General features: G+C 43.0%; 1 protein-coding gene across 3 annotated transcripts in view; it reads left to right on the forward strand.

Moving 5' to 3' along the window:
- The window catches only part of PRKCB (protein kinase C beta), a 316975-nt gene that overhangs the window by 266058 nt on the left and 33442 nt on the right, over positions 1-17475 (forward strand). For all 3 annotated transcript variants that reach the window (XR_003607171.2, XM_028090400.2, XM_028090399.2), the window contains exons 11-13: positions 6341-6432; positions 8035-8097; positions 13884-14022. Coding sequence is in view for 2 of the 3 variants with exons in the window: in XM_028090400.2 (XP_027946201.1) it covers positions 6341-6432; positions 8035-8097; positions 13884-14022 (294 nt within the window). In the remaining variant the exon portion in view is untranslated. The remainder of the gene's footprint in view (positions 1-6340; positions 6433-8034; positions 8098-13883; positions 14023-17475) is intronic.

The following is a 17475-nucleotide window of genomic DNA, read 5'->3' on the forward strand; positions in this document are numbered from 1 at the left end:
TAAGGGTGTTGCTGTAGGAAGCTCTGGTGTAGTCTCAGTTGACAATGGTTGGGTTGCAAGAAACGGAAAACTTCTTCCTCCAAACTATCTCATGTTTAAAAAAGAGAGAGACAGAATTTTATTGGAAGGAGACAACCCAAAGGCAAAGATGTACCTGAGCCGCACGAAGAACTAGAACTTCAAAGCTTTCTAGAATAGATCTCTTGTTTCTCCTTGTTTTCTTTGTCTCTCCCTGATCATGGTAATGTACCTTCCCTGGCCCCTTGCCAGTTGCCTATCTGCCCAACTCCCTGAGTCCTAATTCATACTCGTAGGGAAGAGAATCTGATTGGTTCCGCATAGGTCAGACGTTTGATTCCTGGCCCAGTCAGCTGGTAGTTGGCAACCACTAACTCAGCTGGAACCTTTAGGAAGGGGTTTTATCTACAGGGAAGGGATATGGTACTCGCCTCAGGCGGGAGACGCCATCTTGAGTGCAAGGAAACTAACCGTGTTGGAGCAGGACAGAGCCTGCTGCTAGTGATACAAACATGGTGCTGAGGGCCTCCAAGGAGAGGAAGCTGGTGAGAGCTTCACAGGTTTCAGGGCTTTAGGCAACAGAAGTATCAGAGGATCCTGAGTTCAGGAAAGGACTCAGGAATGCAACCCAGGCCTATAAAGTGGGCATGGGTTGGAAGAGACACAGCCTGGGTCTCTCTGCCTTCTTAACGGTGGCCTCTGCACATTCATTCAATGATTAAAGGTCTGTTGAAATCCAAGGAAGAGGAGAGATGGTCCTAGCCCTTGAGAACTTTGCTCTACATGTAGAATGGCAAGGCTCAGAAAGCTGGAAAAAAAGAGGAGTCCATTGCTTGATTCTGATGGTAATTCTAAGGCTATAGAGTAGAGAGGAAAGAAAAATTGTGTGTGATGCATGTCCTTGACCACATGCTGACTTGAGGGAGGCTCTGTGAGTTTGCATAGATGGGATGTGCTTCATCTGATATATCTTTGGAAAAACCTCTGAAGGAGAAGCTATTCTTACCGCTTTCAGAAAGCAGGGAAGGTTTAGTATCTGTTGCAAGGTCTCAGAGTGGGTAAGTGGTATAATTGGGATTAAACCCAGGACTAGTGCTTGCTAAAGCTAGGGCTCTTAACCACCGCACCATAAGCTTCTCGAGAGAAACAGATGCATCTGAGCAGTAAGAGGAACAGCTTACAAACAGGATTAACTCATTGGCCAGCTTAGAAAATCATTAAAGATCATGCAGTAGGTAAATGCTTACTGACACTCCCTTGAAAGCATGGGGGCGTGCAGTTAGAGTTGCCCACATTGTTGATCTTCTCTGTCTGTGGTGTCTTATTAAAAGTGGCAGGCATCCCCCCAGGCGGTCACATGGATATCCCACTTTCAGCTGTCCTGGAGAAAGAATGATGATTTCTTTGAATTCTCTGCCCTACCCCGGGCCCCCCAGATAAATATGGCACGTGCCTTGCAGTCAGTGTTTTAATTCAAATGACCCTTACACTCACGCTCCAGATGTGACACATCCTGTCCAACCATTTTTCATGATGTGGTGTGACAGACAGATATTTAGTTTGATTTAATTACTGATTGAATACGGGAGATAAAGGGGAAAGGAGATTTAAAATTGACGGAAGTCGTTTCGTGCCAAGGGGACAAGGGCAGCGGGTAATGAGGAATAACACCAATAACAATGACAATTTGGGAAGAACACTTTGGAAGTTGCGCAGACTGGCTAGGTTGAAGAGAAGGATGGTGAGCTTGCCTTTCTGAGCTTTTAATTGGAGTTGACAGTGGGACACCCACATAGAGACGTCCTGTAGCCAGCTGGAGCTGACTGGAGCTCGGGAGAAAGAAAGAAGATGGAAATATAAGTCAAGATTTTCATCAGCCCAGAGAGATGAGGGTTGAAGCTTTGAGCTGTGCATGTCCTCTTCGGAAAATTGAACAAGTGGGAGATTCTCGATACTCAATACATACTTTCTGATTTTCACGTAGTAGGGTACAGCGAATAGGTCCTAATCGAAAACTACTGCATGTGACCGGAAGAAAGATCTTTTGAGGCCTCGAAATAATTTTATCGGAAGAGCGGGGAACATGGGGGTGCCTGGCTGGTTCAGTCAGAAGAGCACGCCACTCTTGATCTCGGGGTTGTAAGTTCGAGCCCCATGTTGGGTGTAGAGATTACTAAAATTATAATAATAATTGTAAATATAAATAAAATAAATTTTAAAAAATAAGAGTGGGGAGTCAAATTTCAGGGCCCTACAGTGGGGGGGATAATTATGTAAGAATCCAAGGCAGTGGGTGAGGTCCATTTAGTTAGCTGACGCCCCCAGAGCTCCCTCTTTGTGCCTGTCACGCACTTTCTCTTATCACATTTTATTTTAGATTATGGCTCAAGTTAGTTGCATATTTGTTTTCACAAAGACTCTGAATTCTCTGAGGGCAAGGTCTGTATCTTAATTCATCATTTTTATCCCTTTAACACCTAATACATGACTTGCAAAAATAAATGCCCAAGGAAAATTCTAAAGTTCACTTTGCAGGGGCGCCTGGGTGGTTCAGTCAGTTAAGTGTCTGCCTTTAGCTCAGGTCATGATCCCAGGGCCCTGGGATTGAGCCCCAGATCGGGCTCCTTCCTCAGCGGGGAGCCTGCTTCTCCCTTTCACTCTGCCTCTCCCCCTGCTTGTGCTCACTCTCGCTCTCTCTGCCAAATAAATAAATAAAATCTTAAAATAAAATAAAATTCACATTGCTCAAGATTGGCTCTAGATTGCCCCCAGCAGTGTTTTTCAAATTTTGATGTTCTTTACTTTGGAGTGGGAGATGAACTTGGTGGTCCATGGACAAAATGCGTTGGTTTTAAGCATAAGTCAGTTGAGGGATCGATGTAACAAAGCCAGGCTGGATATAGCATAAAGTTGATAGACTCCAGATATGCATTTATTTTTTTGCAGAGACAAATTCCATTTATGACTTTAGTATGACGTTTTAAAATTTTTCAACAATGTGTTCCAGTGAAAAAGTGGGTTCATGGAAATATTTTAAAATAAGTAAATTTTAGTAGATGAGGCAGACAAACGGTAAAATCTAGAGGCTGGTGCGTGAGAAAACCAAAGTTTGAAGGGTGATGGCCTTACGCCATGTATCATAATCTGGTCCACCCCTGCCTTGCTCTCTTCTCCTTTGTAACTCCATGCACTCCTCTCTCCCTCTCAGCAGTCAGAGCCATAAAATCAGGGGCGTCAAGGGGGAGTTATGGTGTCCAAAATACTCATTAAAATAAACACAAAATGAACGAACTAAAGCCATATGCGTCCATAGCCCACCTGGAGTTCTCTCCCACCACACTTTGGGAAACGTTGCTGTTTGGAAACTTATCTGGTCTCCCCACTCATCGGGGGAGTTCTTAACATCGGGCACCATGGATTGATTCACAGTGGCATTTTTGGAAGAAGAATAATGCCTCGCCTAAGAGGGAACATCATTAAGTGTGTGTTCGGAAAATGGAAGGCGAACCGGATGCCAGCCACAGTGTTTAATATGTAAAGTACCGGTGTGCCAAAGCCAGACTCAGTACGGTTCAAAGACGATGGATCGCAGTATTTCCCTGCATACGGTTCGTGGTAGAAACAGACCACAAAACGTGGTCTGCAGTGGGGCTCTCCCTGATGTTGGGATTCTAACTAATGAGTTTGGGGGGCAAGCTGAGTTCTTCCAAGCAGAAAGCAAGCAAGTGAAATCTCTCCCTCACTTGCTTTTCTCTCTGTGGCCAATGCCATCTGCTAGTTTTAAAAATAATTTTAAAAGCAAGTGTTTTGGTTCCCTTCAATGTGCAGCAAAGACAGATGCTATTTTTAAGGCTTGTTTTCTATCAAAAAACCCCAAAGAACCAGGGGCTGGGTGTTGGCAGTTCTGGCTGTCTCCACTAACTTGAATGTGACCTTTTTTTTTTTTTTTTTTTTTTTTTTGCAAATCTCATAGGCCTTGGACACTGAGAAACAGAAGTGATAATTCTACCTCAGTCTCTGCCTCTCACTAAAGATGTTGTAGGGGTCAAGTAGTATCGGTCTGAGAAAGTCTCTTGACTTGTCAGAAATAATCGATTAACCTGTGCATCTCGCCTATGACCTGCCAGTTTCTGTCTTGATGTGTGGCTGGCGCTCAGCTCTCTATCTCTTCTCTTCGCTCCTGGACTGGAAGCTCTTAGAGAGGAGGACACACCCACACATCCGTACAATGTCTAGCTCTGAACCTTACACAGCAGGAGCCTGGAACGGAACTGCCTGGGTTCAAATCCCAGCTCTGCCGCTGAACAGCTGAGTGACCCTCAGCAAGTTACTTACCCTTTTCTGGGCTTTAACTTTCACATCTTTAAAAGGGGGAGCAGGGTAATACTGTCCTGTTGGGTAGTTTAGAAAGAGAAGTGGGTAAAATATTTGAAGTGGTTGGCTCAGTCCCATGATAAATGCTCACAAGATGGTAGCTTTATTTCATAAGAGGTATCATTCTAATTATTAGACAATACATGTTGGACACATGCATCTATGACTGTTACGTAGAAGATAAATTTCTGTGCACTGTAAGAAAGATTTTGTTAAGATTTTGGAGGGCCAGCTGCATGTTAGAGCACTTCACGCATGTCATCTTCATTCTCTCTGGGTTCCTGGTCTCACAGTCCCTCAGGACAGCTTTGTGACTCTGGGCAGCAAACCTCCTTTTACATTGCAACCCAGCCATACCAACCTACAAATTTAACCAAAAACACGTAAATATAACCAAAACATAACATATCTAGGGGTACTCTGTGCAGGGCGCTCTGATCATTTCCATTCTGTTCTCTTTGATTTTTTTATTAAGTTGATCACGTGACTTGGCCCAAGGGGACCTCTCTAAGAAGAGGTGAAGTCATTTGTTCATTTAGCAGGCACCCCTTGATGGAAGGAGAAGAGGCAAATCTCATGGAGGTGTCCCCCCAAGGACCATAACACTCATCTGTCTCACTGAGTCCCAGCAACAACACTGTGGTTCAGTTATTATCATTATTATTATTACTATTATTATTATTATTATTATTAATCTCCATGTCACAGATGAAGAGACCCAGGTGTTTAATAACCTTTCCAAATCAGGAAGCAAAGCTGGGTTCCAAATAAAATCTGTTTGGTACCATTCTCTTGACACTTATATGACCTAGTCATGGAACAGGAACAGGGCTTACGCGGCTGAGCGGAACACAGCCCCTGACTCTAAGAGAGTTCCCATCTCCCTTGAAAGACGTGTTTAAAGAATTCCCTGAATGGGGTATAGATTCCTTTTTCTGGCCCAAATTCGTTTCCTTCTGGATATGTTCTCTGAGGCCACTATTTCTCAAATTCTAATAATTCATTTTTCCCCCATAGTCGCGATGTTAGATATCTACTACAATACCTCAAACCTCAAGGGCTTAAAACCATGATAAGCATTTATTATCTCACAGTTTCTGTGGATCAGGAACTCAAAAGAGTGGCTAACCTGGGTGGTTCTAGCTTGGGGGTCCCACCTGAAAGTTGTCATCAAGCTGTTATCTGGGCTGCAGTCATCAGAAGGCTTGAGTAGGGCTGGAGGGTCTGTTTCCCAGGTGGCTCCCTCTTATGGCTGGGGAGCTGGTGTTGGCTGTTGGCAGGAGGGCTTGGTTCTTTGCCAGATGTACCTTCCTGAGATGCTGCTTGAGCGTTCCCATGACCTGGCGGCTGGCTTCCCCCAAACAAGTGATCCAAGAGAGAGCAAAATGGAAGCCACATTTGGAGCCACAAAATGACCTAGCCACACTAGGTCACTTTTGTGACCTAGTCATGGAAATCACACACTACTTTACTTGTACAATACTCTACTTGTTACACAAGTCAGTCCTATTCCTTGTGGGAAGAGGCTACTCTGCAAGGACGTAAATACCAGTGGGTGAAAATCATGGGCGGCCATCATGGAGGCTGATTACCACAGCTACCTATTATCTGTAATATGATCTATGTATTTATTTTCTATTCTTTATTACAATTAGCTTTATCCTAAACAATAATATTCATGAAGTCACAATATTAATGTGCTAATTACATTTTCCACTACAAACAAATATAACTTGACAGCTATTAATTTTTAAAAATTCATGGACCTAATGCCCAGTTGCATACTTCCAGTGGTACAAATATTACACTTGGGGGAATAATGGGCCTGGCACATGGGGGCCTGTCGTCGAGTCCTGGGGGTTTTGATCCTAAATCCCAGCTATTCCCTGCTCTCCATGTGGAACCTGAGACATACCGGATATTGATGTTGCGGTTTGCTCTCTTCTAGGACCGCCTGTACTTTGTGATGGAGTACGTGAACGGGGGCGATCTCATGTACCACATCCAACAAGTTGGCCGGTTTAAGGAGCCTCATGCTGTGTAAGTACAAACTTGTGCTATGCTTTTTCCCTTGGGATATTTGGGTGGGCTATTAGTTACCTTGGGTTTTCAGCTGAATAGGGATTCTTAACATCTTGAGCTGCTTCTTCTAGAGAAATGTATGGCCGGGGAAAAAGGTATTCTGCTTGATATGGGATACTTCTTTCTTTCCTTGACACCAGAACTTGAAGCTTGAAAACCACAGCTATTTCTCTAGCTCTGATTTTTGCCCTTGACTCCAAAGGAAGGTCCCGTAGAGTCCTTGTGGGATGTCATGGTAGCTTTTGTTTATTCATTTGCCAGTCTTTCTTGAGAGCTTACTGTGTGCCAGGCCCAGAGAGTTTGTAGAAACTTGCTCAAGATCACAGAGCTAGTGTGAGACAGATCCACATTCTGACCCACATTTTTGCTCTTGTGCTCTGCTCTCCATCGCTCACTCTCTTGGATGCCCTCCTTCCTGGGGGGATGACCAATCAAGTTGCTTTGTGGCTGTGCCCCGAGGCTCCTGGGTGGGGAGACGATTGGGTTTTTGGAAATGTGTTTCCCCTGCTGAGTCCATTCTGTCCCTGTCAGTCCCCAAGGCAGCCAGTCTTTTCTTTTGGGAACACGGATCTCATCATATTCTTCCCCTGCTGGTGAACAGGAACAGCAAGTCATAGGATTAGCAGAGATCACCTCTCCTGAGCAGCTGGCTAAGATCTCATTGTCCCTCTAGAAAGCTCCCCAGGACTCACCTAGGGCGCATCCGGTCACTCCAGAGGCTTGCTGACTCCTGTTCAGCTAAGCTTTGCCCTCTCCCCTCCCACCTGCCGAGGTGGTGAGCCCTGTGTTCTGGTAGGGTTTGCATTCTAGATAGCTCCATGTTCCATGCCTAGGTCTTGCCATGATGCTAAGGGGACGATGGGCTTGGTGCTTCTTTTACTTCTAACACCTAATTGACCACAGACCCTCATCCCATTATCACACAAAACAAATTGTCAGGACACTTAATAGAGTTCCCTAAAGCCCCGCCTAACCCTGTGGTATAACTGGGACTTTCTGATTCTCTCAAAATCTCTTTCCTTCAGGGCCTCCGTTAAGAGTTTACACGTTGGGCAGATGCTGTGCCATTCCTTAGTGATATAACTTGGCCAAGTCCTTTTCTGTCACTGACCCTCAATTCCTCATTTAAGGAAGAGGGAAGTACTAGTAGGACCTACCTCAGAGGATGGTTATTAGAATTTAATCAGATAATGACCTACAACGATGGTATGTAGACAGTAAGCCTTCAACAGATGAGCTGTTAGTATTCAGATCTTAAGCTTGCCTTACACTGAAACTCATTCTCCAGCCAGTCCGTCCTCCCCCATGGCCTCCCCCCCACTGATCAGCTGCTGAACCTCTGCCCACCCTGATTTGTCCTGAAGGCAGCCTCATGGCTCTCTAAACCCTGTTCATTTGCCCACACTCCCACACTTTGTGTTACGAGATGTGTGGTTGACCATCCACGGTGGGATGTGAATGCCCCATGCCTCATTCAATATTGTATTGAATTCTGAGGGTTTGCCAGGCATACAGTGTCCTTGAATCTCTCCATTGCTTTTTTTTTTTTTCTAATTTCAGATTTTACGCTGCAGAAATTGCCATCGGTCTGTTCTTCTTACAGAGCAAGGGCATCATTTACCGGTAAGTGAGCACTGCAACCCCTTCCATCCCCTCCGCTCCCTCAGCTCCTCCCCTCCCTGCCTCTTTCTTTAACTGCTTTTAAAATTAGAATCCCTGGTGGGGGAGGAATCCGCCAGTCCTGACTTGGGCATGTGTTCGCATCGCCCACTGCCCTGGCAAAGTTTGGGCACCTTTAGATGCTGACGGAAGATCACTATGGACCCTGCCACCAGTGATGGTTCAGAGCCTCAAACGGGAGATCATTTGCTTGAAGGAGGGCAAGCTCGCCAGTGGGGGCCCAGCACTTCCTTCTCTTGCCTCGGGACCCCAAATCTGGGGAGCAAGCAGAGAATCTTGGCTGGCAGGGATATGATGGGTCGTTATTATGAGGGTTTTTGTGGTTTTTTTTTTTTTTTTGCTACGTAACTACAGTTTAGAAATTAATCCCTGAAATGCTTGCCCTGAAAGATAGGATTAAGTTCAGGACTTGGCATTTGCCCGTTTTTGGAGGAGCAAGTGTATGATCATAGCTGTATGAGTCATACCGTTTTATATTTCACGCAAGGCAGACTACTGAGCCTGAGGCTGCTATTTGACTGTGAGTCCGGGATGTACAATTCTCCTTACACCACATGGATGCAATGGCAGAGGCAGTGCGGGCTTGGGCTGGTTGGTTATGCAAGAGAGGCTGACAGGGGCCCGGGGCTTCCAAAGGGCACTTGGCACGGGTGAAGGTCTATCTAAAAGATCATGAAGAGCCATAAAATTCCATGCTGTTCATTTAGCTGATGGACATTTATTGAAAGCCTACTATGTGCTAGACACTCTTCTCGACGGTGCAGATGCAACAGGGAAGAAAAAAGGCAAAACCTCCTGCTTTTGGAGAATTTCAGTTGTAGTGCTGGGAGACGGATATGTAAATCACAGAGATAGAGCCTGTCAAGGAGCGATAAGTGCTGGGGAGAAAAGACGAGCTGGGGAGGGGACTGGCGTGGGCCTGGTGATGACGGGGGTGCCTGTCACGCTGTGGAGAGCATGGGATCGGCGTCTTGCTGCAACTGAAGGACGTGGGGCCAAAAAGTGTAAAAAGATGAGCCGTGGTGGTCTCAAGGCAGATAGTGGAGGGGAGGCTGTGGGCACTGATGGATTGGAGAGATGGAAGGTGGGCACCTTGCCAGAAGTCTGCAGAGTCCAGGGGCTTTTTCTGAACTCCTTGAAGTGCTGATATGAATCTAGTGGAGGAGGGGACAATCGTCCTGAGTATGTAGAGTCCCTACTCTGCTTCATTATTCCTGATAGTGGAGGGATGAATGAAGGTCAGGAAGAGGAATGGTTTCACCTGGCACATGGGCGAGCTCAGTGAAGAAATAAAAAGAGAGAGAAAAAGAAGAATTCAAACTGTAAATCACATGCTCATTCTGGCCATGCTTGCCCTCAATGAACCTGTATCACTATGTGCAAGAGATGCACCTAGGAAGCCTCTGATTCCATTTCTTCTTTGACTGCCATAAGTGGGAGCACCTTGTGCCAAATGGAACTCTGGTGTTGAAGGGTACACATTATCTTCCATATGACATGACCCCTAATTCAAGCCAGTAACTTCAGCAGGGGCTTAACTGAAGAACGGGGATCATGGGTGATCATTCACTCCACATGATTTTCACCTTATGTGCTGACATTAGAACTTAACTCTTGGGCAGGATGGGTATTGGCTAGAATAGAACTCGCCACTGAGGTTTGCTGAGAAAATTAAATGTGGGACTGCAAGTTTATTGGAAGAAACTCCAGCCCCAGGGGAGGAGCCGGGAGAGGAAATAGAGTTTCTTGTCAATTGGGTTGGGATTCAGGGTTGGGTTTCCAATCTAGTAGGGTCATGGATTGGGGTCTGGGATCCAGGACCTTTGCCATTCCGGTCATAAAATACAAAGATTAGACTTCGGTGCTAAGACTTTGCCTAACTCAAAGCTCTCTCTACTAACACATTCTCCCATTCTTCCTCAACTATTCATACTTCTTAGGGGACACTTATCACATCTTTAAGGCATTCAGCATCTGAATCCCTTTCATTTGTGTGTAGGAACAAAGTCTATCTCCTGTTCTACAGATGGAAAATTCCAGATACTCTCATGGCCTCCCTGCAGCAAGGGCAGACACACAACCCAGGCTCTGACACTTGTCAGAGTGACAGTTGTGTGACCACTCACACAACATGATGAATCAGAAGGTAGTGACCAAGAAAGGCAGAGACTGTAGAATTGAGAGTGGCCATAGTAATTAGCTACATCTATTTTCCAGAGGCATGAGGGGGAAGCACTTCTTAGCAACAGTGTCCAGAGTCTAGCATTACGCTTCATGGAACAAGATGTCTGTACCCAGTGGTGGCATCTGTGACATCTTCACTGGCCCAGCTCTGCATGCAATTAAGCATTGTTCCTAGCTGCCTTGCTTCTACATCTGGTTCTCCAGCCTCCTAGGAGATTCTATGAACTTCCAGTACCTTTTTAACAATCTCTTTCCAGGTTGACATGGTCAGAGTTGATTTTTGTTGCTCACAATCAAAAACCTTGATTGAGACAGAGTTTTTGAAATTGATAATCAAATGAAAACCAGTAAAGAAAAAATTACATGGCAGAAGATGTGTGGTTTTATAACTTCATTGAGGTGACCTTCATGTGGTAAGGTCTTTTAAAATGTTACAAATCTCTCCCTCTTTCATTTACATCTCTAGTTAATTGGATAATTCTTAAATAGAGAGGATGAGGAATTAGGTTAGACTTGCCCTCTCTGAGGGGCATAACTGGAGATGTTGGGTGCGGGGAGACAAAGATCCTTCCAAGCTTTGTGTCTTATTTATGGATCACCATCCCTAGAATGTGTGATGGTTTTGCCCTTGATGGATTTCTGAAAATGAAAACAATTGCTCCAGCCCCCTTTTGAAGAAGAAATGACAGATTATTACATTGAACTAAAGAATGGAGTAGACTATCAAAAATCATATGTGGCAGGGGCGCCTGGGTGGCTCAGTCGTTAAGCATCTGCCTTCGGCTCAGGTCATGATCCCAGGGTCCTGGGATCGAGCCCCGCATCGGGCTCCCTGGTCGGCGGGAAGCCTGCTTCTCCCTCTCCCTCTCCCCCTGCTTGTGTTCCCTCTCTCGCTGTGTCTCTCTCTGTCATATAAATAAATAAAATCTTAAAAAAAATCATATGTGGGGGCGCCTGGATGGCTCAGTTGGTTAAGCGACTGCCTTTGGCTCAGGTCATGATCCTGGAGTCCCAGGATCGAGTCCCACATCGGGCTCCCTGCTCAGCAGGGAGTCTGCTTCTCCCTCTGACCCTCTTCCCTCTCGTGCTCTCTATCTCTCATTCTCTCTCTCTCTCAAATAAATAAATAAAAAATCTTTAAAAAAAAATCACGTGTGGCAGTGAATATGACTGGGTTGTCCCCCAGCTGCATAACCTGCTGGCTCTTGGCACCTGAAGCTCCTTTTTTTTTTTTTAAGATTGTATTTATTTATTTATTTATTTATTTATTTATTTAGAGAGTAGGGGGAGGGGCAGAGGAAGAGGGAGAGAGAATCTCAAGCAGACTCTGTGTTGAGCACAGAGCCCGATGCAGGGCTTGATCTCATGACCCTGAGACCATGACCTAAGCCAGAATCATGAGTCAGATGCTTAACCAACTGAGTCACCCAAGCACCCCCTGAAGCTCCTTTTCTATAACACATGAAGTTGTTATCACTTTCCTAGTTGCCCCAGCTGCCTGTTTGGGCGCCTGTGGTCAAGCTGAGGGGAATGTCACGGGTCTCTGTTACTCAAATCACATGTAGACCTGGCAGGTTTAGGTGAAGCAAGTTGCTACAAATTCCAGTGTAAGTTCTAAGCTGGCATTCAGAGACGACTGTGGCTTGTAGAAGGATGAAGGCTGGATATGGGTGGTACATGGACAGAACCAAAGATCATTGTATGTTGCTGTTGGCAAATGGGGTGCACGTGGGCCTCCCCTTGGATGAACGGACCTCACATGCATAGATAGGAGATGCCAGTATGTTTTTTTCAGGTTGTATTCTAGTCGAAGTTGTATTGTAGTCGAAGGTGACAACAGCAACTCAATTCAAACTAACTTGTTAAAAAAGATATTTTATAGCTAACATAACTGAAAAGTCCAGGGGGGCACATGTGACCGTACACCGGGATGGGTCCAGGGGCTCAAATGATGTTATGAGTGTTCACTTTATCACCTTCCCTCCAGTTTCTGCTTTATCGCTACTAGCTTTCTTCTCCATCTGGTGACCCCTGGCACTTACTAGACTTACATTCTACCACCTGAGCAATCCCAATGTAAAAAGAGCTCATCTCTTTCCTGACAATAGTGCCAGAGCTGATGCTCAATGGCTTTGATTAACTCATATTGGATCACATGGCCATTCCTGGAGCAGTCACTGTGACCAACAGAATGAGGTGTTTCCAGTGGCCAGGATAGGCCCACATGACTGCTTGTGGAGCTGGGAGCTGGGATCAGCACCACCAATCTTACATGGTTTGAGAATCAGGGAAGGATAGTCCTTCAACGGAATATTGGGATGCTGTCATCACAAGATGCTAAAATAGGCAGGTACCGCAGATGTCCTCCACCCAATGAAGATGATTTAAGATAGAGATCTGAATTGAATAGTAGACCCCATTACCTCTCAGGAAATTGGACTCTATTGAGATTGAGGAAGACTGGCCAATAGATCATCACTACTCATTGATACTAAAATACCAAGTGTTGACATTGGAGTAGATGTTTAGGGAAGAAGAAAGTGTGATGATATTGGAGTAACCAATACGCTGGGAATGTGCAAGCATTTCCAAAAATAATCCAGCTCTCCTCATCAACATGGATGAAATAAAAGAATGCAAGTATAGCACATGTCCTTTAGGTTAAGGTTCAAATGTTACATCCATGGAGGTGACGACACCTTTCTGGCATCCTGTTTATAGAAACCTTCCCCAATTACTAATTCATCATCCTCTTCATTTTCTTCACACTGCCCATCAAAATCTATGGTAATCATAGAATTAATAATAATGTAATAATTTGGTAATATATAATAATTATAATTAATAATCATATAATAATTATAGATTTGGACACTTGTTAATTGTCTTTTTCCCTATACTGGAATTTAATCTGAACAAGAGCAAAATGTTTGTTTACCTTGTTCACAGTATATACCTAGCTCCAAGCATAGTGCCTGTCATGTAGTAGGTGTGTAACCCATTTTCTTTTGAGTGAAAGAATCAATGGGAGTTCTTGGGGTCATGTCCTAGGAATCAGCCTAGGAGAGCTTGGAGCACCTGAAGCTAAATAAGATTCTTTCCATCAGTTTTTTTTTTTTCCTCCATGATCTTCAGAGATATTTTCAAAAATAATAATTTTGTGGAAAATGTATCTTACTATGAAATATAAGGGGTCCTTAAAGTACAAGGACTGACTCTTGAAATGCTCCTGGATACAAGAAGCATCTATGGATGCTCTGCTCTTTATTTAGCTTCCTGTGGCTCTCTCTTCTCAGAGCTGCTGTCTCATTGTGTCCTCGTGAGATGCTTGGCACAGTTGGATCTGTAGAAAAAGAAAAACAGACAAGTTTGTGGACCCCTCTTTATCGGTCAGATTATAAACTATTAGAGGGCAAGGGCTGGCTTATACTCACCTCTGTGCTTCCCCAACACCTAGCACAATGTTTTGCACGTCATGAGTGGCTGTTGGTTAACTTGAAATAAATAGCATTTGTTAAATCCTTAAATTTTTATGTCTGCTACAGTGACCTCAAACTTGACAATGTGATGCTGGATTCAGAGGGCCACATCAAGATTGCTGATTTTGGCATGTGTAAGGAAAATATCTGGGATGGGGTGACCACCAAGACATTCTGTGGCACTCCAGACTACATCGCCCCTGAGGTGAGAGCTGATGGGGGCCCCTAACACATGTCCATGTTGCATTGATCCCTCCCCTGTGCCCTAGATGACCATGTCAGAGCTAGGAAAGGTCCAGGGGGGTACTTGGCAAGCAAAACTCAGGCTAGTCCTTCTCTTATACTCTAAATCATTCCTTGGAGATCACACATGCAAATTAACTTTGCACACATCCAGAAGCTCAGGCCCAAAATACATCAAGGTTTGGGGAAAAATTTAAATAAAACTCAAAAAGAACCATCCACACATCAGGAGAATTCTTCAAGCTGCTATGGCTCATGGCCATATGATACTGCCTCATTATGACATTGAAATGTTTGTTAAGAGAAGGGAAAGAGAAACAGAGAGGGCTTCCCTGAGCTGACATATGACACAGGATCTATGTGCTGATACTAAATCCTGAAAGACTTAGAATTTTTCTTTTTGTGAGTAAGATATAAATGAAAGGGAAAAGATTTAAATCTAGTGCCTCCCCCTCCCTTCCCAAAGGAAACGGTCAGTTGCAGAATGGATTTCCCCAACATGTCATGGTACAGAATTTGTGCCAGATGATAGCCTTCCTTTTTCTCTGAATTGGTGCTTAGAGAAGTGGCATTTTGCAATCTGTTACTAGATTTTTAAGGAAAGGAACTGAGGATGTGGCACAGAGTCTTGGAAATGGGTATTCTAGAATTCTTTTCTTGACTGTCAGTCACTTATTTGGGACAATGGTGGTGAGAGGCCCCCATGTAACCAAATAATTTGCCACAAAATTTAAAACCTGCATACTCTTTTACCAAAACAGTTCTTCTAGGAACTTAGTTTGCAACACACACACACACACACACACACACAGCTGAAATGATATGTGTTTGAAGTCCTTTCTTCGTTACAGTGCTGTTTTTAAATAATGAAAAATAGGAAGCAACCTCAATGACTATCAGTAAAAGACTGGTTTGCTAAAATATGCTACATTCACATTAAGAAGTACCATGCAGCTCTTATAAAGATCAGAGTACATCCGTATGTACTAACTTGAACAATGTCTGTCAATCAAGGAATGGACAATAGACTGGATTATTTATAGTATGAAATACCACATCAGTTCAATTCAAAAGACTGAGTTATATATGTAAGATGTGGAAAGGTCTTGGAAACATTAAGAGAAGAAAAATCAAGGTACAGTGAACAGCTATATGCCAACAAGCTGGACAACCTAGAAGAAATGGAAAATTTTTTAGAAACATACAACTTAATAAGACTGAATCAGGAAGAAATAGAAAATCTGACCAATTCCCAGTAAGGAAATTGAATAAGTAATCAAAAATCTCCCAATGAAGAAAAGCCCAGGACTAGATGGCCTCACTGGAGAATTTTACCAAGCATTTAAAAAAAAATTAATACCAATCTTTCTCAATTTTTTCTGAAAAATCAGAGGGAAGACTCCCAAACTATTTTTACAAGGCCAGCATTATTCTAATACCAAAAATAGAAAAAGACACTACTAGAAAAGAAAACCACAGGACAATATCCCTGATGGATGTAGATACAACAATTCTCAATAAAATACTAGTAGACTGAATTCAGGAGCACATTAAAAGGATCATTCACCATGATCAAGTGGGATTTATTCCTGGGATGCAAGGGTGACTCAACATATGCAAATCAGTCATTGTAATATGTCACTAATAGAATAAAAGAATCACTTCATTTCAATAGATACAGAAAAAGCAGGGATAAGACAAAGGTGTCCATTTTCATGATTCCTATGCAACATAGTACTAGAAGTCCTAGCTAGAGCAATCAGGCAAGAAAACAAAAGTATCATAATTGTAAAGGAAGAAGTAAAAATGGTCTCTATTTGCATATGACATGATTATATATATAGAAGATCCTAAAGACTCAACCAAAGCCGTTAGATCTAATCAATGAATTCAGTAAAGTTACAAGATACAATATTAGTATATAATTATCAATTAATAATTAGTATATAATTAGTGTATAAATATCAGTAGCATTTCTATATACTAACAACAAATTTTCTGAAAATGAAATAAAGAAATGGATCCCATTTATGATAGCATTGAAAACAATAAAATACTTAGGAATAAATTTAACTAAGGAATTGAAGAAGGTACCAATAAATGGAAAGACATCCCATGTTCACGAATTAGAAGAATTAATATTGTCAAATGTTGATACTACCAAAAGCCATCAATAGATTCAAGATTTCAACTGCATTTTTGACAGAAGTACAAGAAACACTGCCCAAGTTTATGTGGAACGACAGAAAACCCTGAATAGCCAAAGATTTGAGAAAGAATGGGGTGCCTGGGTGGCTCAGTCAGTTAAATGTCAGACTCTTGATTTTGGCTCAGGTCATGATCTCAGGGTCATGAGATCGTACCCCGTGTCAGGCTCCACACTGGGTGCAGAGCCTGCTTAAGATTCTCTCTCTCCCTCTCTCTCTCCCCCTCCTTCCTCCTCTCTATCTCTATCTTGCTCTCTAGAAAAGAAAAGAAAGAAATGCTAAAAAAGAACAAAGCAGGAGGCATTATACTATTGATTTGAAGTTATACTATAAAGCTATAGTCATCAAAACACTATGGTACTGGCCTAAAAACAGATGCTAAGTAGACGAATGGAACAGAATCGAGAGCCCAGAACAAAACCTAAGCATATATGGTCAACTAATGTTTGACAAGGAAGCCAGGAATACTCAATGGAGAAGACAGTCTCTTTAATAAATGGTGCTGAGATAATTGGGTATTCATATGTAAAAGAATGAGACGGACTGGACCATATCTTACACCACTCACAACAATTAACTCAAAATGGATTAATGACTTAAATGTAAGACCTGAAACCATGAAACTCCTAGATGAAAACATAGAGCAAAGCTCCTCAATATGGGTCTTGGTCATGATTTTTAGGATATGACACCTAAAGCACAAGCAACAAAATCAAAACAAGTGTGACCACATCAAACTAAAAACCTTCTGCACAGCAGAGGAAATCACCAACAAAGTAAGAAGAGAACCTATGGGATGGGAAAAGTATTTGCAAACCATATATCTGATGAGGGGTTAATATCCAAAATATATAAAGAACTCCTACAACTCAACAGCAAACAAAACAAAATAAAACAAATAAGTCAATTAAGAAATGGACAAAGGACCCAAATAGACATTTCTCAAAAAAAAAACCAAAAACCTCAAAGCCATACAAAAGCCCAATAGGTACATGAAAAAAAATGCACTTTATTTTTGCTCTTTGCCTTCACCATAAAAGCAAAAGTCCTCTCCAGATTTCCTTCGGTTAATGAAAACAGGTCCTAATGTAGGTCTTTTGTAAAAGTGAAGTGGCGAAACACGAACTTTTGAAAAGCAGGGGACACCTGATAGAATGCAGTGGTATTTTCCCTACGTGTGCTACCTCGGTTTATTATCATTTTTTTAA

Source organism: Eumetopias jubatus, unplaced genomic scaffold (assembly GCF_037043125.1).
Source record: "Eumetopias jubatus isolate StellerSeaLion01/CBP00866 unplaced genomic scaffold, mEumJub1_p1.0 scaffold_12, whole genome shotgun sequence".
Taxonomy (NCBI): Eukaryota; Metazoa; Chordata; class Mammalia; order Carnivora; family Otariidae; genus Eumetopias; species Eumetopias jubatus.